Source organism: Rhopalosiphum maidis, chromosome 1 (assembly GCF_003676215.2).
Source record: "Rhopalosiphum maidis isolate BTI-1 chromosome 1, ASM367621v3, whole genome shotgun sequence".
In the NCBI taxonomy this organism is placed as follows: domain Eukaryota; kingdom Metazoa; phylum Arthropoda; class Insecta; order Hemiptera; family Aphididae; genus Rhopalosiphum; species Rhopalosiphum maidis.
Genome location: NC_040877.1, coordinates 36,432,827 through 36,456,017, shown reverse-complemented (window position 1 = coordinate 36,456,017; position 23,191 = coordinate 36,432,827). Strand labels below are relative to the sequence as shown.

The window sequence follows — 23,191 nt, the reverse complement described above, 5'->3', positions numbered from 1 at the left end:
TTTCATTATCAATTTCTTTAATATATTTAGAAATAATTGTAAACATTTCTTCACATATTTTAGTGTGCTTCGTAATAAGCTCTGTGACTTTTCCTAATTCCATTGTCATATCATTTATTTTATGATTAATGCCATTAATCGTTTCTAAACCATTTCTCAATTTAATTGACATATTTTGTTTTTCAATACGTTTTTCGTGAAGAATTCTGTGAAATTTAATTTTGTCATGGTTGCATTTGAAAATAGTTTTATTAAATCTTAAACTTACTTTTTGTATCTAAATATCATTTCTAAATAAACAGCCGGTGTTACATTATTTGTACAATTCAATTCAACTTTATTATGGTTGGAATATTCTATTACAGAATTGTGGATAGAAGAAAAAATTGAGGCCAACGAACTTTTTAATTTATCCTTTAAAATTGAATTAAATCCGTTAATATTAATCAATAATAATACATTTTTTTAAATATTAATAGGCAATTTACCCGAGCTATTATTTCATTTTTATCTTCATGTACCTGCAAAAATATTATTAAAATAATATATGAAAATAATAATTGTTGTTTACAATAAAAGAATAATATATTAAATACTTATAAACATTAGATTTTAATCACTGATTCGCATGGTATATGCTGTTGATAAAATTTGTTCCTCAAATATATAAATGTCCCCCGAAAAATGCTCATATTTATATTGTCTTAAAATAGTTTATTGAATATGATATAGTTTTATAACCATACAATTAATACAATAAACACAGATCAATGAACATACAAATTTTGTTATTTTTTCTATCTAAATAGTTTTATATTGGGATTTAATTAATATTATGTCTTCTAAATAGTGTCTGCCTTAACTCACAGAGTATGCAAATCGTAAGCGCATACTCTGCACGCCTATGCTTAATGTTTATAAGTAGTTACCCGTATAAATAATATATTTACATTAATATTAATAAATATGTAGGAACTATAGTTAATATTATGTACACACTACACAGTTTTTGAAATGCATGGTATAGCACATTAATACTACGGAATCTATTGCATCATTTTAACTTTTAATGTTTTATAATTTAAATATATGTATCTCTATTTAAAATAATGTTATTTTTATTATTTAAAACGTGAATAGTAATCGAATAATCAGCCGATAGCTAGTGATCACTAAGTTCAGGACTGTTGATTCAGATTTATAAATTTTAAAAAAATGTGTTGATTTGAAGAAATTTTAATTTGTTAAAATAGAATATTTCTTTGTTGTGCAATTTTCAAATAAATTAAAAAAAACACTAATAAGATCTAACATAATTATTCAAAGATAAATAAAAAAATATATTAACTGTCGTAAATTTGTATCATTATTAACATAAATATTATAATATATGGTTAGTGAAAATTGTCAATTTATTTATATAGCTGGTATTGAAATATTTACTCTTTGTTCTCCAGTAATTGTTGCTAAAATATCAAGACCATCGAGAGAAGTTGATGCCACTTCCAATAAAGCTTCTTTTGGCCAATCCAAAAACCAATCAATTGTAGTACAATTTAATAATGCGGGATATTGCTTCAATCGTATTCTGTTATACAGGATAATAAATAAAAAAAGTATCAAATATTTAGAATACTTGATATATATTATATAATACTATAGGGTATGGTATACAACATACAAAATATTAAATACATTATAATAAATAATAGCTACTAATTATTTAATGGTGTGTATAATAAATTAAAATTTTGTTGATATATATAATTTTACAAATATGAAACAACCTAGTGTTTACTTACCTAAATGATTTTTCTATAGGACTAAAAGATAAAATAAAGTGTAGGTTTTTTTTAACTCGATCTATAAAAATTGAATAAACAGCTCCGGCTGATTCTATTTCGTCTGCATTTTTAATATTATCTGATAATGCATTTTTGATCTAAAATAGGTACATAAGTGAAATTCATGATAATATTAATAATATTCCGTTAAATGACTATTTTACTTCTTCTAATTCATTTTCATTGAATAACCGTGTTACTTCTCCAGTACTTAAAATACTGTTAATAATTTTCAAAAAAGAATCATCAACTATTTGTGTGTCATTAAACACAAATGATGTTGGTTGATTTTTTATGCCCGTTTCGGAATAAATTAATTTTAAGTCTTCTTTAAATTCCGATGTTCCGTATGATTTGGATAATTCAATCGTAAAAATACTGTATTTGCACAAACACGAGGCTATTTTTGCTAGAGTTGATCTGCCTGATCCACCTAAAAGTATACTTATATTTTATTTATTCGTAAGTTATATGTTAAAATTTTTTTTCAAATATACCAATGCCTATGAGAAGTATGTGACCCATGGGTTGTGATATAACTCTAACAATACGACAAATATGTTCTATATAATCCCTGAACAACAAAATGTCTACTGGCATAAATTCTGAGTTAGAATTATATTCTTTTATGCTACATTTGATAAACTGTTTCAAGTTCTCTTCATCTACGATTTCCTCGTACAGCATTTCTTCATTTAGAAAACTAAAAAATATTGGATTTTTTTTTGATGCAAACAAATCTTGATATGTTAAATGGTAAGTATTTTCAAGAAGGTGATTTATTTGATTTAAGAACCATTTTTGATCGCTGAAATAGTTTGTAGGTAAAAAAGTTATATTTATTAATTATAATAGATAGGTAAAAATGAAGCTAAATGGTTTACCTTGTATCAACTAAACGGTCATAGAAAACACGAAATACTTCATGACACCAAAGCCGCAACATAGGCACTTTAAAATTTTGATACTTGACATTACTAAGTAGTAAACCTTGAAATACCTTAAAAGTAAAAAATATTCATAGTTTTACTCAGCCATGAAAATAATTTAGGAATATTGTTACTTTTGAAACATCTTTCAAGTTAAATAAATAATGTATTTTTGATGGAGTTGGAGTCATGCTAATCACTAAATGTTTATAAAGGCTTATGGTCATCGAAGTCAATCCATTACCTACGATAATTAAATAATATAAACGGTATTGAGAAAACTCTAAACTAGAGGTATTCTATATTGATGTAGTGTTCGACTGTACCTATTTCTGACACAGTTTCATCAAAATCGTTTAAATGTTGATTGAGTATTGAATTGTATATTTTATATATATCGTTTTCTTTGGGTGATGGTATATTGACCACACTAAAACGATTTAACATCCGATTGCTAATAAAGTGCTTTATTTTATCAAATTGAGTCATAGCACAAATGAGTAGCATATTTTTAACATACTTTGGACATTGTTTTTTTGTATCATACCAAAATCCATAATCGATCAAATGTCTAATTAATTCCAAGGAAGGCTGTACTCCACAAGGTTCTTTTATAGGCATATGCATATCATCCAAAAATACAACCATTGTTTTTCCTAAAACAGTATTAGGTATATATTTAAAAATTATGAAATCAAAAAACATAATATATATATCAAATAATAATAATAATAATAATACCAGTTAGTGGAATATACAGTTCTTTAGTGCGTTTTTCTAATTTATCTTCAATCGTTTCTTTAACGTCATTAGATGAAGTCGTAGATGTCATATTAATCTTTAAAAAAGAATATTCAGTTTTATTCATAGTTTCAAATGAATTTTTAGCGTTCAATGTTTTGCCACATCCTCTTGGTCCAACTAACAAAACTGGTTGTTTTTTACTTAAATATGACTGTATTAAATAATTGTGACGAATGGTATCTACCGTTGGAATAATTATTTTTGAAAATTGTACTCTGTAAATAAAATATTTATTATACTTATTAATAAGATATTTTTAATACATTTTGCGTGTTCAATGTTATAGTTATACTCTCTATCATATTTCCATGGCGTGTTAATTGAAAGTTTTTGTTCCCAATGTTGAAATTTACAGTAATTTGTATCGACGTAATAATGATAAACTGTATCTCTTATAGGAAACACACCTTCTAGTTTTCTTATATATATATCAATTTTCTTTTTTCCATCCTCATTCACACAACCACATATTGACCAAATCATACTGTTTAAGAAATAATACATTATATTTGTAATTTATAAAATTATATAAACATAAATTGTTTTATTTTATTCATGGTAAAATTATAAATAATTGTTCATAGTTATATTTTAACAATAAATTACTGGCATTATTAATAATACGTACCAAAAAATAAACCAAATCTTAATTAAATATTTATACTGGTCATCATTTAATTCATTAGGAATTTTATCGGCTAAATCGTGAAAGGTGCAACTTTCTAATAACTTACACATAGATATTATACAATTTTGGTCCGTTAAAGTAATTATTTCAATACAGTTTAACTTTTTGAACATAAGTAAATCATCAATGTAGTGTTCAAAATTAAATTTTATCTAAAAGTAAAATTTTTTTAGAAAAAAAACTTACAACTATAAAATATATGAATCAATTACCTCATCTTTAAACAGCTTAAATTTGCAATTATTTAACCACGAGTCGACATATAATCGCCATCCATAATCGTTATGGTTATTATGAATTATACCACATCTCGAAATAATTGAAGGGGATGCAACTTTTAAATCCTCTACTTCAAAAATAAAAGATACCTAGGATAATTTAAACATATTTTATAAGTAAAGAAAATCGGTATAACGTATAAAATGTATATAGGTAAATCTTCCTTTTTATGCATGGTTCTTCTATCTACGAGTTTGTAATCTATAATTTTCATAGATCGACAATATTATAATTGCGTTGGTATGTATTGAAAACCTCAATTTATATAAAAAGGAATATTATTTTTAAATTATTTATTTGTATTTAATAAAATTAAAAAAAGATGTAGATATATTCAAAAATACTAAATTTAAAAAATAAAATAAAAATTTGAAATGTTTAAATAGTACCAAATATTATAGATGTTATAATTATTGAAAAATACAAAATGTGTTAAAAGGTATAGGCTATAAATTAGAGACAAGACAAACTCGTTTACAAGTTACGTTACAACAAATACACATTAATCACTTTATTATCGGTACTTATCCAGTAAAAATATAAAAATAATATTAAAACATTATTATATAAACGCAGTATTTAATATTTCATATTAGTGGACTTTGGTAAATTTTTATTGATGATAAAATGTATTTAAATATTAATAATTCTAATTTCTAAGTGGTATAATGTGTCATTATGTGATTACTTGTTTTGGTATTAAAATGCGTTCCCCGTTTTCTAAAATTAAAATTTTAGTATCATCCATCATAGAACTCATATTTTCAATCCAATGGCTGTCGATTGGTCCATCTAGTATCACCCACTTTTGTTCTAATCCATTATCTATTTGAAATATTTACAATTATAATTTAACATCTTATCAGCATTTATGTACATATTATAATGTTATATATTTATATATGATTATACTAAGAACAAACTGTAAAAAATCTATTATTTTTTAGAATATTTTCTATCAAATAGGTTTTTAATTGCATTCATTACATTTATAAATATCACTATATTTAACAATATACTATAGCTTATAATATTTACCAGAACAAATTTTTCGTGTAATTGACGAAAGAATTCCATCCACCCATTCATGTGAAGTATGATCGTATGCACCATATAGTTCTTTTATAGTTAATGTTATTGGATTTAAAACATAATCCTAAATGATTGTTACATGGTGTTATTATTCCAATTTTAAATTTTAAATTATATTTAAATATAATTAGGAATTAGAATATTATCAGTCTTATAAAGAATATATATATAATAACTATAAGTATATATATATGTTGTTATGAATATTTTAATCAAAATATTCATTCGAACAATCATCAGCATAAAATAAAGTACTCAAAATAAATAAACAAAATCTTTATAAAAAAAATATTTTAAGAGTAGATATTATAGGAATGACTAATAATTATACCTCGGGTATCTATTGTAAAATAAATTTAATGAGTATAGGTAGATTGATTATTTTAAATATTAAAATGACTTTTTAATTTATTTGATTTGTATTACGTATTAGTTTGATGTAGATATTGATTTTATGATAATCTGCAATTATATATTTATTGGTATTTGGTTTCATAAAAATATTTATGTTTATTAATACTTATAATATATAATATTACTATATTACTTACAATAACTGTTTCGAATGAATTGATTTGTTCACTTTTCAGTAAAATGAATGTATCTCTTAGTATTTTCCAAGTGGTGCTTTTAGCTGCTCCAGAATTTCCTATTATTATAACAGAAGATCTATAAAGTTTAATTTCGTATAACTGGACGATTTTTAAAACAGCAGAATCGGTTGGTTGGAGATTGTTTTTTAACATGCTACGTTTTATTGAATCTATTAAAACTTCATATTTTATTTCAGGCGGAGTTATGTCAGGAAATAAATTATTTATCATATCCGTAAATATTGGTAAATATTCTTCATTTATACTTGTCAAAATCGTTTTATGGATTGCTAGTAAGATAATCTAAAAGTAATATGTTATTAAAATATACCTAATTTGTATTAATATTATATTGTTGTGTACACAGCGTGTAATATAAACCTCATTATCCGGTACTTCCGCGTTTGTCCGCTTGTAATTTCCAGCATACTTTATTAATCCAATTAAACTCCGAAGTCCGTATTCATAATAGTTTTGTTTGTTTAGAATTTGTTTGCAGAGTGAATATAGAACAAAAATTTTTTTACCTAGTGTCTTAGCGTCTTTAAATCCTTCACTAAAAAGAATTGTTTCGGCGATTAGCTTACTGTCTGGGACTATCATCGACACGGAGCGAAACATCGATTTAAAGTTGTCTGGTAAGTACGAATAGTTTTCATGATTTGGGAACGTTGTGGTAAATATACCACAAGTTGGCACTAAAGTAACAATTCTGTTTTCAATAACCAATGTTTTTAGATCTGCCGACAAAGCTGAAAATATAGTCGATATTTGCTGTGTTATAGAAGACAACACTTCGATTTGTATTCGTTGAATTTCATCAAAACAACCCCAAGCTCCCTGTTGCACAAGTCCTTTAATGGGGAAAAAATAGTATATAAATTATGTCGAGAATGGTTTAAATTAACAGAATAATATGTATTTATAAAATTAATATTCACCTAAGAAAATGCGACACAGACTCTTGTAGTCTAGACTTTTAGAACAGTTTACTACTATAACAAATTGAGCTAAATGTTTCCCTAAATCTTTTATAGTTTCGGTTTTACCCGTATATGTCGAACCATTAAGGTTTCCACCAAGATGCATATGCACAGCTGTAGTCAAAGTTAAGTAACATCTATCAGTTAAAGGAGTGATAACTAATCTTTCGGAGTTTCCTAAGTATTCGTATCCATATAGATGTTTGGTGTTAGTTTGTCTTATAACAATATCGTTTGATTTTTTATCACAGTAAAATCGTAATTGACACATCCATTCAAATGCAGACATATCCATACAATCTAGAAAATATTTTATTTGCATATCGAATGATAATTATTAACTAATAATTTTAATTATATTTCAATATGGCATACTTGATCTGTACATATATTCAATTACATCTCTACCGTGTATCTCTATTATGATTAAAGCCACGACTTTTAATCTTTCAGTACTGGTTAAATCGCTTCGGATCACTTTGGAGAGCTTTGTCAATATATTTTTTTGTTTTTTATACATTTTTTTTAAAGGATATTTGTGTTTTAAATGTCTGGATTGCACTAATGCTCGGGTACAATCGGCGGTCCACTGAATCTAAATTATATTTTACATTTGAATAATGATTTTTTTGTGCTTACTTTATTTATTTAATTTACTTGAGATGCTGCAATACATAATTGTCCTGGCCATTCCAATATCCACTTGTCACGAGTTTTTAGATTTTTTGTTAATGACAATTTTACTGGCTTTAATGTTTGTTTTAGGTAATTGCGCATTGCATCTTCTATAATGTTGTAAGACATATTATGTTTGTGTACCTACCCATGTATATCATAACATTTTTTTCGAATATATTATATTTTATTTATTTACCTATTGAATTTAGCCATATCTCTGCTGGTCCATCACATATCACTGATTGGTTCCAGTCTATATATTCTTTATCTTTAGAAAACATACCTTGTGCCTCTTTTTTTTGGTTGTTATTTGTCTAAACATATGAAGCAATGTTAAAAATATTATTTATAATATTAAATTGCAGTGATTTGCAGAGGTAACTTACAAGGAATTTAATGTTACGGACATTGGTAAAAAGTTTTTTTAAATGAGGTTGTATAGATTCAGGATTTTTAGAGTTTCCCAGTATCTCTAATAATTCGCAATTTGATATAAAATAAAATCTAGGGAATACGTGACGTTTTGATTCCATATACACTTCTAAAGCTCTCTGTATGACTTCCAAGCGGTAATTCATCGTGTTTAAATGTTTGAATAAAGCTTTAAAAAATATAAGCATTGTAGGTTTATTTGTATTCGAAATTTTGAATTCATCATCATAAATAAATACAAATAAAAAACAACATACATTTAGAATAACATGCTCTGAATAAATTATTTTCTTTATATATTTGTATGGTTATTTCTTTCCACTCTTCTGTTAAAATATCATAGTCAATGCTTTCTATTGTCATTTTTTGTCGTATATCATCTCCCATAAATATATTCTAATTGATTGAAGATAGAAAAAAAAATTGATAAAATGTATAGTAATACAAATATTGTCAAAAAAAAAAAAAAAAATAAAACAAAAAAATATTTACTTCTAAATAAATATGCTGTCGTTGAACTGATAGAATAATTTCTAAAACTTCCGTGATTAGACCTAAAGATTTTTCTAAAAAGTCTGCCTCGTTTAGAAAAACAGAAATATATCTACAAGCATAATATATTAGAAAATTTTTTAGAAATACGTAGTGGTTTATATTTTTTATTATCTACTTTGATGCCTTGATTGTAGATAGCTGCACAAGATGATCTTCTAATAATTGTAAAATGTCATCATTCACTTTTATGTAATAAATACCTTTATCTTTGTAGGGTTCTAAGTGTAGATTTTTAGTGGACCATATTTCTTTTATATTTTGTATAGCCTTCGAACACAAAAAATAGTATTTAGAGCTTGCTTTAATTATTATTATTATTTTATGAAAATACAATACATTGTCTAAATCTAGTTCTATTGTTGATTTTTTTGATATATCGCTAATTTGTTCGCTGTAATCTTGAATTTTAACTTCCACTAACTTTTCTAACGTAAAATCAGAACTTTTTTCGATTAATTTTCTAATAAAATACACAATTTAAAAACATTTTTTTTTTTATGTGTGATTTAATATACTTTTGAACATTGGTCACTCACTCATTTATGATGTTTCGGACTTCATCCCAATGTCTATCTTTCATTGCTGGATTTTTTAAATCTTCAACCACCGGTAATAGTTTACGAAATTCATCAATATTATTACGAGTGGTTTCTATTACTTCCCATTTTTTATTTTTTAATTCATTAACCAAAGTATTAAATTTATCGAAAAATGCGTTCACAGTTACTTTTAAATCGGAAACGTGTATATGCCAAAATAGTTCCTGTTTATAGTTTTTCCAAACTTGATCCCACGTATTGACTAGTTTCCAAACTGAATGTAAGACCAATATTTCCTTTAAATATTTTGAAAATGTTTTAATATACTAAATAAGAAGGAAGGTGTTTATAAATATATAAATATACGTGAAACATTATAAATTAATAAAAATAAACATTTAAAATTGGTAAATGATCAATTAAATAAATAAATATATTAATATTATTTCTCACTTCCTGGAGTTTTTCAATTTCAATTGAATGAATAAATTGTATTTCAAATACAGCAAGATCATCGTTTAATTGTTTTTCTTCGGTTTTTAATATTTCCAATTTATTTTGTATTTGTTCAGTATACATTAAAGCATCTTCAAAATAATTTAATACAGAATTATTAATGCGCATATTTATTATAAATACTCAGCAAATATATAGTATTAAATTTTTCCTTTTTTTTTTTACAAACGACTCAGTAACGCAATTGTCCGGTTATTGAGTTTTAAACGATTATATAAAGAAATAGAGTAGTAATTGAAATATTAACATAAAGATTTAATTTTGTAATGAATAGTGAATTTAAAATTAATCTATATGAATGTTTAAAATTCGATAGCTTTGACTTTTATTTATTTTTAAAGTATTATATTATTTTCAATTCACCATTTGATTTCCATTTTGTAGAAATTGGCGTGGTTTCTAAAAATGTCTGTAATAGGTCTTTAGCTTTTAATTTTAAATTAGCTTGTGTTTCCTTTAACAATTTCAAAAATTCATTTTTTTTTCTTTTCAACATTATTTCGGCGTCTTCAAGAGTATTCTTGTACACTCTCCAAGCATAAAACAGTTTTTCATATTTAATTTGTACTACTTCTGGCATTCGTATATTATTTATTTCTAAAATAAAATTGTATTAATTTTTAAAATTTGATTATTTAAATAGTATATAGTTATAATAGTTACTCTTTATTACTAAAATCAAATAATATTTAAATAATCATTTATTATTTAAAATAATAATCATTATTTGAATCATATTATTTTATCAATTTATTATGATTTATTATTTTTATATATTTACGTACACATACATACCTAATACTTGAACATTATCAGAAATTAGTGTAAACTCCTTAGCTTTATCATCGTATTCTAAAACTATTCTTTTTCGAAACTCAATGAATGAAATCATTTCAGTTAAATTTTTAGGCGGCGTCATCGCTCTAAAAAAAAAAAAATAGTGAAAATTTATCAGATTTTATTAATACAGAACTATTATTTAATTTAAATATACTGAAGGCTGTTAATTTGTATGTATTGATAAAATCCTTCTATGAGATTTGTCGTAATTTCAAGAAGAAGATCGGAAAAATTATTCTTCCACTCATCACAATGTTTAATAATGTCATCTTTTAATATGTTTGTTTGTACTAAAAAATGAGAGACTTGGGCAACTGGTTTAATGCAAGATATTTTACGTTTATAAATCAAATATCTGTAAATTTAAGTAAATTAATAATTTAATAAAGTCTTTAAAAAATAATAACTAAATTTACTGAGTCATATCTTGATTGAAGTGTGTCGCTGAAGAATTGAAGGTTTTATATTTTTCAAAAAACAGTTTTTTATCCATTGACCATATGTTTTTAAATACTAAGAATTGATGCATATAACGCTTTAATCGTCTTAAAGCATTTATAGTAGCTATTAATATTTAAAATAAATTGAAACAATTTTTAAAACAATAATAACACTAAAATATTGTTTTATTTACCTATGTTATATTTTTCTTGCAATTTTATACATAGCCAATCTTTGGAAATTTCATCTTCATACGGAATCCAATTATTTCTCGATAATTGAAATATTTGATTTAATCTTGGTAATAACTTAATAGCCATTAATAAATCTGTTAAAAAGTTCACTGAAAACGATAGAATCTCTAATAGACTAGCCAAATATTTAATCTATTCATAAAAATTGGTTAGTGTTATTGATTATAAATTGTATAGTTTTAAATTAAGTTTTTTTATTTAATTTAGATTACCTTATTATCTTTTAAGTTCACATGAATAAGTATTACTGGCGTTGGTCCTGAACCATCACCGACACTTAGTTCTAAAATATTTTCTAACGAACATTGGCAGTTAAGGATCAATGCTTTGCATATAAGACTGTCTATTTTTTCCACATAATGTGTCCAATAAACCATGAGCTAAAAATTATAAGAATTAATTATATTTCATATATAATAAATGGTAATGTATTAGTATATTATTTCATACGTTATTGATATGTTCTTTAAAGCCTTCGTAGATGACCATTATGTATTTTATAATGAGATTGTAATTATCAGAAATTTTTACTATCATTTTACTTCTGTAACATTTTAAAACACCACAGTAAAATTATAATGTATTTGAACAATTTCATGTATTTTTTTTTATAAGTCAACTTATTTTACATTGTAATTTTTCAACAATAAGCACTCTATTTCAAAAAGTATTAATTATATTTTATGATAATAATGTTTAAGTTTTTACTATTTTTTAATAACATATGATTTAATTTCATATTCTGACATGGAATATATATTTCTAAGCATTTTTATGTAGGAAAATCAGAATTTGAATAGGTTGTTAATTAGTTATAAGTACTTAAAGTTTAGATCAGTGAAGAACTGGACCACCATTTTGTGGTTACCTGATGTATGTCATTTAAGACTGACTATCTAAATGTTAAATAATGATAATTTATAATAAATTAACTACTCGTTTAGATCTCGATTTTTATATAAAAAAAATTATAAAAAAAATTTTTTGCTTCAGAATATAGAATTAAAATACACGTTGAAATTAAAAAAAAATAAATAAAACTTGACGAATTATAAATTTATGAAAATTGTAAAATGTTTTTTATTATAATGGCTTAAATTATTAAAAAAAAATATTATAAAAAATGTTAATAGTTTTTGAAATAGTTAATGTTTACTGTTAAATGAATCAATTAGTACCTATTTATAAATATATTTTTGATTTGATGTATTATATATATATACGGAATAAGCATTTTTTGTAAAAAATAATATACACATACTTGATTATTTCAATATTTTTTTTTAATTCTCTCAATTCCAAAACTTGCACTCGGTTTAATTTAAAAAGTGTCAAATTGGCTATCTCTTCAGAAACTTTTAAAATTTCTATGTTACAATATTTATATTTATCTATACAATATTGAACCTGAAATATTTACATGATAGTTTAATTTATTAATATCTTTCTGAAAATTTACTTTACCAATTCTAATTCATCAACACAGTGAAGTAAATAATCATCAATATCTATTTGTTTCCATGTATAACATTGAGTCATTGGTGATGTAATTTTATTGCACATCTCTATTGATTCGCTGAATAATAGCATTTCTTGCTCGGATAAACCTACATTGTGCATGAATTTATATTTAATAATGAATTCTAAACATAATTTAAACTTTTTTACTAGAGCATTTGTTGTCAGGTTTGTATAAATTTTTATAAAAAAAAAAAGTTCAACTGTAAGAATTATAAACAATATAGCTGATATACCTTTATATTTTGTACGAGTTATTAATTTAAAATTAAATAATTCAAAATATTACTTTAGATTTTTATTTATATTTTTAATTATTAGGTTAATATTTTGGAAGTATTCATAAAATATACCAATTTATTAATTATACATTTTGATAACGTTTTAATGTATCAAAAATGTTATTAATAGTTATAGTGTGTCATTGGTATTCAAAGACAAAACCAAGTATTATTGTGGTCAAAAGAAATTTTTGGCAATTTTGAAGATCATTTGTTGAGAGAGTTTAGGACTTCGATATTTTATATTTCTATATCTAATTCATTTTGATTTGGTATTGCAGACATAAAAACACTATATTTCCTCAAATTTATTATATTATTATGTGTCCATTGACTTTCTTCAAATAAAATAAATCATGTTGAATGGCGTGGCGTATTGTATAGGCAATATAGGTACATTACTGTGTAGAATACTAGTTAGGTAGTTTAATCGAAACTATCTTGCTTATTTATACTAAGTTTAATATTGCGTATAGATTTAAGTGTTTATGAAATCTGTAACTATTAAAACGGAGCTTAGAATAACTAAAGCTAAGTATTATTCAGTAGTATTAGCATTAACAAAAATTTCTCAATCAGATATGGACACGATTGTTTGACACACATGGCACATTATTTTTTGTTTGAGAAGTGGCAACTGATATGAAAAAATTGAATGCTAGTAAAGCGAATATTTAAATAAGATTATTTTTCAATAAAATTAATCACTATATATAATATATTTTGTAAACTAATATGAAGATATAAGAAACAAACTCATATTAGCGCATTCATATAATGATTTATAGTTTTCGTAAAAAATAATTTATCTCATTTACACATTAAATAACAAAATATTATGTTTAATACCTAAGCATAAAATTAATTAAAAATAAATATACCAGCTATTAGAGTATTGTAGTCGTTAACTATTTTCGATGCATTTCGATGGAGTCGCATTATTTTTGTTGCATTTGTGACGATGTTATTTTGTGTTAATACATGTCTGAAGCCAATCAACGACCAATATTCTATTTCAGTTAACAGTTCAAATACATCACTAATAGAAAATAAATATATGTTTACATAGTTGAATTTTTTTTTAAATATTTGCAGAAAATACCAGTCCATGTTAATCGTTAAATGCCAAAATTGCTCATTTTGATTTCCTACTAAAATATATTTATCTAGTTTTTTCTCATAGTTTATATTTGATTGATTATTCCACGATTCAATCGTATTATTTAATAGTTCTTGATAGGCAATTGTATAATTTTTGTATAACTCATGAAGTTTTTTATTATTTGAACACGGTAATAACCAAGGACGTTCTGATATCATCTGAAATGTTTGCGATTAAACATTTTTTAAATTTAAAACCAAATTTAAATATTGAAATAAATCAATATAGTAAATAATTGAGAAATGTAATTCCATCCTCCTGAGTTTTTGAAGATTATTCACAGTATACACTGATCACAAACCATGGTGTATAGATAGATGTATCTACTAATTACTATTCTACTGTAAATATTAAATACCGATTAAAAATGTTAAAATATTTTAAAGACGGTCATTATTAAATAACAAGAGATACATTTTTTATGTTTTGTTTGTAAAAATCAGATTAACCGTTATTATTCCTTACATAATTTTAACTGTAATAATTTGTTTTTAATAATATTATTGGCTATAATACAGACACCGATACTCACATTTTTCAGCGTTTCAATTCTTTTGTATTCGGTCATGGCAGTTATGCAGACGCCCGAATATTTGATCATAAAGGACGGTATTTGGTAACTGTTGTCCGTGTAAAATTGCATAGCTAATGATATATCTTCAATTAACATGGCGTAGACGTCGTTTGTTTTTTTTTGAAAATGGGATTTCAGCTGTGGCCAGTTAGAAAAATAATGTAAGCTCTGTAAGACATTCAGAGCATCCTCGATATTACATGTAATACTCATCGCATCATTTAACAGCTGTTCGACTATATTGCATAATTCTTTCACTTCGTTTTTGAATCTAACATAATCCAATAAAACGTTTTAACATGTATTAGACGGGATGTAAAACGTTGATGGGAGATAAATTTGTATGCTTTCTGAAATCTTACTTGAGTTCATGTTGATACCAGTCAGTGGTGTTTACGTTGAATATTAGGTTTTGTACATTCTCCAAATTGCTTATCAATTTTTTGAATTTTAACTCTATGGATTCCATGACTTTTTCGAACTCTAATCCTTTAGTAAATGAAAATTTTGGTTTTGGTAATGGGTGTTTTCCGTTCATCCTACAAGTAGAGGCATTTAGACACAGGTAGTGTTTCATTGTGATAAATTAAGTATATTTAACAATTGGTAGGTTAAGTATTGGAAATAGAGTATATGTTAAAACATTAATTTAAAAGTTAAGTTAAATATTAAAAAAAATATATGTATGTGTATAGTGTTTATTCACTTGTGCTATATGTAAATATAATATGTACTGAGGTACCTTTTAAATAAAATTATTGATTTGCATATATAATTAACATCTCTGCAGCGATCCAAAAACATATGCATATCTTTAGTTTCCACTGACCAATGTCCGTCATTTTTAGAGTTATAAATTTCAATTACCTTTAAAATATTTTGTTGCAAAATCAAACAATGGTTAAATTATAGGAAATCAATCGTTGTTTTTTACTTTAGTGTATATTGAAATAAAATTTTCACAACAATTCATCGAGATTTGTAGTTTATTCAAAACACTTTCCGTATTGCCAGTGAATAGTTCCGAAATTTTTATGGTTTTTCGGCAAATGTACACAATTTGATTTCCGAGGTATTCGTACAAACGAGTTATGTCGGACCTGATGTTTATTTTAAATTAAATCATTTCATTTAATTATTTCATTGTAACAACGCGATGCTTTACCATTTGTTGTAGTATTGTGATTCTTCAAAAATAAAAATAAACTTAACAAATATGTCTGGCAATCTTGTTAATATATCATTCGGTGATTTTACATCATATAAACTCATGACTGGATCCCATAAAATTTGTAAGTAATTCAGATTGGATTTGGCTTCTATTTTGGCTGCCTATATTTTATAAAATGTATAGATACATAAGTGGATTTATCAGGTATAATTAACTGAATTGACCGTCGATGGTTGATATGAACTGTAATAATACTAAAATATCTATGTACGCCTTTAATACAAATAATGAAGTTTATTAAGTTATTGAACTATTATTTAACAAAAGTATAGTTAAATGTTATCTTATTGTTTTAATTTTAATATACTCTGTATTTTTGTATATTTGTAAGTAAAATAACTATAACTTATGGCCATAGAAGTGGATAATTTAGAATTCAACTGAAAAAAAGTGAAGTTATAAATTTATTTTTAAATAGAATCTTTAGTTTTTTTAAAGAAGTTTAAGCAATAAACTGTAGTTTTTGTTTTTTAACTGTTATTAACGGTATTTTATCAAATAATAAATGATAGAATTATGAATATTTTCTTAAAATAAAATAGCTATGGATTTAACCTATTCTAGTTCTTTATCGTTGCTTTTTTATTATTATAAATATATTGTTAATATAGTAGGCATTAGATACATCTTATAATTATCGAATTAACGATTTTTAATAAATTTTTAAAAATTTAACTTTAATCAATAAAAGTATCTACTTACCTTAATTTCATTTATAGAACTGTTGAATGAATGAACAAGAATTGATTGATGTTGATTTAATATTGTAAGAATTTCTTCAACACTCTTATAACTTAATAAAGTAGTTATAAACCGTAAATTTCTAACTATAATAAAAACATATCATTATTAAAATGTGTTGTTATTTTATGTTATATTTAGATTCGAGTAAAAAATTATCAACAATTACATATATTTAATATGATAATATTTTTATCAGTTTTGAATATTTATAATAATTAGAGTTAAGTTTAGACAGGTAATTAAAAATCATGTATATGATTTCTTTATCATGAAGATAATTTAGATGGATGTTAATTGTTAAATTGCTATAAAAAGTTTTTATTTACATCTATGTGTGTGTGTGTGTGTGTGTGTGTGTGTATTTGATTTGCTTGGTGTAATGGGTATAGTTATTAAAAAGGTCATTAAATAAATTAAACTTACACTTATAAGAGTAAAATAAAAAATTGTATTTGATATTATTTGACATAAATTATATATACAAAAAATTTCTCATATAAGATTATTACGAATTGTTTTATTATTATTTAGCTTTTATGATTTGTTATAGATTTGTAGATTTTATAGTGTATCTATTAGTGTATAGGTAATATATGTTTATTTCATATGTTATATAAAATAAATAAATAAATTTACATTCATCAAACTATGATATAATATATAGAAAATCTACTTTACTCACGTCTAGTTTTCCAATAATCTATCTCATCAATAATATGTTCCATCATATATTCACATTTGGTAGGTACTCTTTCAGTGTCCATCAAGCATGTTTGAATTTCTAAAGTATATACGTTTAAAATATCTAAACAAAAAATGATAATAATAATAATGTAGGTAGTTCTATGATATTATAACCATAATAAATGTAATTTATTAAGAAAAAGTCATAATTAATATTGATTTTAAATAGTTTCGTATTTTAATAGTTATATATATATATATTATAACCATTAACATTACCTAATCATCAAAATTTAAATAATATTTATTTATTAATAATTACAAGATATAGATAATATAAATTAAATAACTATTCCATGTTGTTGATAAGTGAATATATTAAAGTTATAGTTCAAATTATAAGACAATAATTAAAATTAATAAATATTATTGTGTAAAATAATTGATTCATTTTTAATTTTTATATACCTACTTTTAATATTTTGAGGAACAGAAGAATAAACATTATTAAAAAATTATTAATTAATTAACTTGTAGTATATTTTAAACATTTTGAAAATTGTATTACTACCCAGACAGTAATTAAATGTTCTTAGAAATTTTGGATAATATTTCTTATATAATATATATTTTAACGAATTTTAGTAATGAATTATTTTATGATAATATTTATAATATTACGACTGATGTATCTATATTTATTAATAAATTAATAAGACTTTTAGCTGAATTTTTGATACAATTATAAAAACAGTATATATTTACAAATAACTATAAAACTATTTATTTATTTTTAATTAAAGTAATCTATACCTATATTACAATACCTAATTCTATAAATTTATATTTTGTTAATTTTCGTGTTTATATAATGTATAGAAACTAACTTTCTAGTACTTTGAGGGTTTCTTCACTAACACTTTTTGAAGTTTCGTTAAAATTTCCAACTATTGTTGGAATGTAAATACTAGGCATTCCTAAAAACTTATATCTTAATGAACATAATTCTTGGATAACTGCTCTGTATTGTTCGAAAAATTGATCTTTTTCACCTGATAAATGTGAATTAAAGAAAGAATATTTTGAACAATTTTAACTTTCAATAATAACAATGGATGAATAGTAAAGAGTTCATAAAAATGTATACATATATATAGATAAAACACGTTATTTAATACATATATTTTGTTCAAAAACAAAGGATACTGGCTGACCAAGAGAATATAAAGGGAGAATACAATGAGTCTAATAATAAGAACATCGTTTTCTCCACTTGAGTGTCCATTTTTCCGAATGAAATCAATTTTAAGAAATTAGTGTTGTTTAGCTGTGTGTTTTTGTTGTTGGTCGTTTTTAGAAACCACATAATAGAATCCGTGCGAGTATCGGGTATGCAAAAAGTGGCTTTAAGTATGTCGTTTTCATAAAACAAACAAATTATTTGTTGATCTGTGCTAACAAACTCCTCTATACTGGATATTACGTCAACGGACCAATCACATTTATTTAGGTACGGGAGAAATGTACAAGCCTTGATACGGTTAACCTGAAATTAATTTTATAAAATACATTATCTTGAGTTTTTTTCTTTTAATTATTCTGAAAAATAATTATACATGTGTATTATAATAAAAATATATTTCTATAGTAGGTAAAAAAAATATTCAATAGCTAATAATTACATTAATTGTACGGGTTTTATATATACTACATAAGTTACATATATAGTATTGGACTTATTGCACTAATAATTTTCAAATTATTCATATGATATTCAAAATTAGAACTACTAAAATATCTTTTTAAACAACAAGCTAAACTTGTTAGGATTGTAAGCATCAATAAAGTAGCATTAATAATGTAAGCATTATGAATATGAAAATATATCTTAATATGATAACAATAAAAATTTTTAAAAATTCTAAAATGTATGTAATAATATGCCATTTAATAAATTATTATGAAAATGCTAAAAATATAAAGTCAATATTTGTATAATTTATTTCACCATTTCACAAAACAAGTTTATAAATTATTTAAAATGTTCTGCGTTTGGCACAAAAAAAAATATGCACATGGAAAGTCCAGAATTCAGCTTGAATTTCAGTTGTTAATATCGAGTTTTGTATTTTGAATGATTCCAATAAATTGAATAGGTATAGTTTGTAGGTGAAATTCGTGCATTATTAAATAAATCTATAGTTACGAGTTTTTTAACCGTAGATGAATCCATCTTATCTTCTTGTTGTTCAGCCATTATGTTGAAATGTACACAATGATGACCGAATACAAAAATAGAAGAATAACTACTTATGCTGCACTAGTGAACACTAAAGTTTGTATTTTACTATAGTTGGCTATACATTCAATGAAATCGGTAGCTGCATTATTGTTTGTTACCATAGACACCTATTGAGTTTATGTTATAGTTGGGTACATTATTATCCATAGCAATGATCAATGAGTCACGTCGTTAAATTTATGGTTGATTATTTTAGAAAGATGCACAAACAATTTTTTAGACTTTCATTTTAATTATCAAATGATACATGAATAACTTTATACTGAACGATAACAAATAACATAATGTTTTCGTAGTATACGTTTAAAACTCTTATAGCGTGCATATAATATGTGCTTACGTGTGTAGTTTTAATGTTTCATATATAGGGAGTTCCACATAATCTGATCATATTGGTGTAGGTTATTTTGATTATATTTATAAATTTCAATCAATATTTGATTGCATTTGAACGTTGAGTAATTTTTTTTGATTAAAATTGTATAATTATTATATTGTGTAGGCGATGAATGATTATTACAATCAGCTAGAATTTAGATTTTTCAAAGCTATAATATTATATTGAAAAGTAGCTTAATTATTCGGTGGTATACATAAACATATAGATTTAGGTTTTTATTTGTTGATAGTAATATAAACAAATGATTTTAAAATCAGTTAACACATGAAGTGAGACGCATTGTAATTTAATACATTTAGACGATTACGTATAAATGCGGACGTGCTGTAACAATAGTTAATAGTATTTAAAAAAAATGATGAGAAAGAATGTTTATCCAACTAGTCTAGATAATAATTAATATACTTATTTTAAACTTCAACGGGATTTTTTTCACATTTTATAATACAGCTGTCATATGAGAATATTTCATTAAAATTGTATTTGTGCTTTTAATACCACTGTCAAATAATAAGGTTGTGTGTGGATATTATAAGTATATCGGCTTAGATCTGACGATTAAGAAAATCAATTCGTTTAATTGAACGCGTAAACATAAAACGGACAACTAACATTACAGTACATTTAAATTTTATGATTAAAAATATATACGTGGTTTAAATGTTAAGAAATACAAATTTTAATACATGTCGGATATGTTATATAATAATTATAAAGTAAACAAATATATTGAAAACCAACAAAAATTTGAAATGCAATTTTTATAACATAAATCTAATCAGTATTTATTATAATGGGTATATTTTTTAGCTAATCGTTGAAACATGTTTAATGAAACGAAAATGTGTAGTATATATAAAATAATAAGCATTTAGCGTTTAACTTAATACAGATTTCACAGTAAACGTAAAATAGTTCAAATTTTAAACCATTTGATTACATACGACATACGAGAAAAAAAGTTGTCGGCTTATGAGGAAGCGATAGTATCGAACTTTGGGATTTAGTTTTTAGTATTTGTATAGGCTTATCTGGAAAAAAACTGAATCAGAGATAGGATTTAACGTCGAGATTGATGCGTAGCTATATATTAAATAAACGTTCGGCATCAAATGCTACCGAATGTAATAGCATATTTCCGTAATTGGATATTGTGTACGGAAATAGAAAGATACGTGGAAGTTTGACGATAAATTATTCAAGAAACATAAACCCGTTTGCTGTCGAAATGATAACTTATTTGACAATATTTCAATTAGCATGTTTCTATACGGATTACATTTTGATTTTTCTAACAGCAATTACTCAAAAAGTATTAATGTTTTTGAAAGTATTTTTCTATATAGTTTGTATTCATTACAAAACAAATTTCTATAGTAAATAAGAACTATTTGTCATTTAACAGGTACGAGTATATTGAAAACCATAAAATATTGAATTACAATTTTTACTCACATATATATATATATACATATATAATCTGTATTTATTAATATGAGTAAATGTTTTTAGTCAATTGTTGAGATATTATGATATTGTTTAATTAAATAAATGTTTTAAGAATCTAGGTAAGTATATGATAATAAGCAAATTTTAGAATTTAACTTTGAATAAATTCTATTGATAAAAAGTAAAAATCGTTTCGTTAAAAATATTTTTGATTTTTTTCTTGAAACTTTTATCTTATATTTAATCACGTTCGGCTGTATGGCTACAGGTAATAACATCGATTTCAATCAATATCTGAAAAAGTCGACAGTATTATTATTAATTATTTCAAATATTTTAATAAATGATTTTGAAGTTTTTCATTGTCTGACCGCAATTATATGGTATCACACAAATACTAGTTACTTTTGTTTTTAAAAAATAACATCAAGTTTTATAATAGTTTGTTATATAATTTTTAGTACCCAATAATTTATTTATTTTTATTATTTTTTGACAGATGGAAAAGACTGAAGTTGTGTATTCAGCATCTATCGATTACGTACCTATAAACAATATTGAAGCCTTAGTTGATATAATTTATGCACTCAATGGAGATGTTTTTTTTTTTCATTTTTATTAATTCTCAGAATAAGTCAGAATAAATACAACAATCGATTTTTTTTTCTTTTTATGTTAATTGTCGAACACTTTTCAAATTATGAGTTATGTATATTTTTAATTCTTTCGTTTGATATTCGTACTTAAAATCGAAATACATTTACAGAGTTCCTTTTAGTTGTCACTGCTGTCTTAGTAATAGTGAACACATAATATTGAAATATGAAAATGTATAGTAGGAATACAAAAACTGTAAATATGCACATTTTTAATTTTTTTTTTTTTATCATAATATAGATATTACAGATTTAAATACTTAATATTTTATCGAGTTAACCAAAGACACATTTTATATTTTTACAATTGTATTTTTGATATATATATAAAATATAATATAATATCGATGGATCGAAATAATGATACTTTTGTCATTGTAAGATATAACTAATTATTATATTTTTCACATTGTCAATGAATATCCATCACGTCGTGTTGATAACGTTGTTTCAATGTGATAAATAATTTTTTAATAATTTTATCATAATATTTATGTACATAAAATGAGTAGTGCGGTATAGAAATATAAGGAATAATTATTGGTGTTATAGGTGTTACATAATTTTAAACCAATAATCAAAAATAGAGTGTCAGTTTGACATGTTTGTGAAATGTGATTTTCCTTACAAAATATTTAAAAAATATTAAATATTAATATATAGTAGTTGCCATTTATTTTACAGATGTTTATCTGATTTTTATATTTATCATTATTTATAGTG

General features: G+C 24.0%; 2 protein-coding genes across 2 annotated transcripts; both read right to left on the bottom strand.

Annotated features, from left to right (window-relative positions):
* Positions 1-28: 28 nt before the first annotated feature.
* On the bottom strand, positions 29-3,917 carry LOC113560826 (dynein heavy chain 2, axonemal-like; the record flags this gene model as incomplete). The annotated part of the gene is made up of 12 exons (XM_026966923.1): positions 3,870-3,917; positions 3,515-3,792; positions 3,100-3,429; positions 2,908-3,017; positions 2,729-2,844; positions 2,342-2,652; positions 2,009-2,277; positions 1,803-1,942; positions 1,444-1,588; positions 489-521; positions 269-414; positions 29-206 (listed from the first exon to the last, which is right to left on the bottom strand). Coding segments are annotated over exons 2-12 (1,905 nt in total), but the record flags the coding sequence as incomplete, so codon positions are not given.
* A 35-nt stretch (positions 3,918-3,952) lies between these two features.
* On the bottom strand, positions 3,953-14,376 carry LOC113560817 (dynein heavy chain 2, axonemal-like; the record flags this gene model as incomplete). Its single annotated transcript, XM_026966911.1, has 28 exons — positions 14,369-14,376; positions 14,148-14,305; positions 12,927-13,074; positions 11,918-12,011; positions 11,680-11,847; positions 11,407-11,599; positions 11,189-11,336; positions 10,927-11,127; positions 10,728-10,855; positions 10,296-10,529; positions 9,870-10,003; positions 9,414-9,712; positions 9,214-9,337; positions 8,993-9,144; positions 8,815-8,926; positions 8,580-8,718; positions 8,277-8,491; positions 8,087-8,204; positions 7,870-7,997; positions 7,588-7,807; positions 7,171-7,512; positions 6,611-7,083; positions 6,188-6,532; positions 5,583-5,700; positions 5,233-5,369; positions 4,478-4,633; positions 4,206-4,417; positions 3,953-4,061 (listed from the first exon to the last, which is right to left on the bottom strand). Coding segments are annotated over exons 1-28 (5,013 nt in total), but the record flags the coding sequence as incomplete, so codon positions are not given.
* Positions 14,377-23,191: the final 8,815 nt, after the last annotated feature.